This window comes from Chinchilla lanigera, unplaced genomic scaffold (genome assembly GCF_000276665.1).
Source record: "Chinchilla lanigera isolate Chin_1 unplaced genomic scaffold, ChiLan1.0 scaffold00055, whole genome shotgun sequence".
NCBI classification, from domain to species: domain Eukaryota; kingdom Metazoa; phylum Chordata; class Mammalia; order Rodentia; family Chinchillidae; genus Chinchilla; species Chinchilla lanigera.
Genome location: NW_004955456.1, coordinates 7,322,972 through 7,324,017, shown reverse-complemented (window position 1 = coordinate 7,324,017; position 1,046 = coordinate 7,322,972). Strand labels below are relative to the sequence as shown.

Sequence of the window (1,046 nt, the reverse complement as noted above, 5' to 3'; positions counted from 1 at the left end):
TTTTTTTTTTTTTTTTTTTTTTTTCCTGTATTTTCCAATGGCTTCTTGAATTCTTCTTCTGCCCTGTCTGCGATTGTGTAAAGTTGCATTCTTTTCCACAAACCCGTACCCTCAGCACTGGGTATCTGCAAAGGCCTCTCTCTTCTAAAGATTCCACGAAGCTCTAAATCGCAAACGCTGATTTCAATGGAGGTGAAGACGCTGCAACAGCGATGAGGCCTGGTGAGCTCTTGAGATTACCCGGGTACAACGCAAATTCAACTGTGATCAATGGGTGGGGTCTGCGAGAACTCGTTTGGGGGCCCAGACGTTCGAAGATCTGTTCTCTCCAGGGTTCGCCAGATGGGGCGAGGAACCCCGGCTGGGAAACAAGCTGAGACTTTTGTAGGTTGAGGAGACGCTGTCGGCCTTCTTTGCAGGTTGCTGTCAGTTCTTGGAACTTTACTGATTTTCTCCTATTGTCCTCGACTGTTCTCGTAACTGTATTATTTTTTTGTTGGCTCGCGGCGGCCTCCCCTGCTCTCCCCCCCAGCTCACTGCGGACGAGCGGGAGAGAGAGCTCGCTAGGCACGGGGACGGCGGCGGGGCGGGGAGGCCGCGCGCTTCAATCCTCGTCCACCTCCTCGCCCTCCGACTCGTCGCCGCCGCCGCTGCCCGCCGCGCGGCGCTCGTAAAGCTTGTCCCGCTGTCGCTCCTGGATCTCCTTCATCTCGTCCGCGTAGCGGCAGAAGGCGCCCCCGAACTTGCCCCAGGCCTTGAAGGGCACGGTGATGGCGTTGCGGTAGGACGGCTTCACCTCGCTCACCCGCAGGAACACGCCGTACTTGTTGCAGCCCACGTCGAAGAAGAAGCGCTTGGAGTCCACCGTGATGGAGGTGCCCTCGGGGAGCTCCCCGTACAGGCCGGCCCCCGGCCCGCCGCCCCCCGGGCCGCCCGACAGCTCGTCGTCCTCGGCCCCGTAGTCGTCGATGAGCTTGGCCAGCGCGTCGCGGAACTCGATGAGGCCCTGCGCCGGCAGCGCGATGGTCTGGCCGCTCTGCAGGCCG

The 1,046-nt window shown here is 59.8% G+C and overlaps 1 protein-coding gene across 1 annotated transcript; it reads right to left on the bottom strand.

Moving 5' to 3' along the window:
* Positions 1–488: 488 nt before the first annotated feature.
* On the bottom strand, positions 489–1,045 carry Purb (purine-rich element binding protein B; the record flags this gene model as incomplete). Its single annotated transcript, XM_013520514.1, has 1 exon — positions 489–1,045. A coding segment is annotated over one exon (441 nt), but the record flags the coding sequence as incomplete, so codon positions are not given.
* Between the last annotated feature and the right edge of the window lies 1 nt (position 1,046).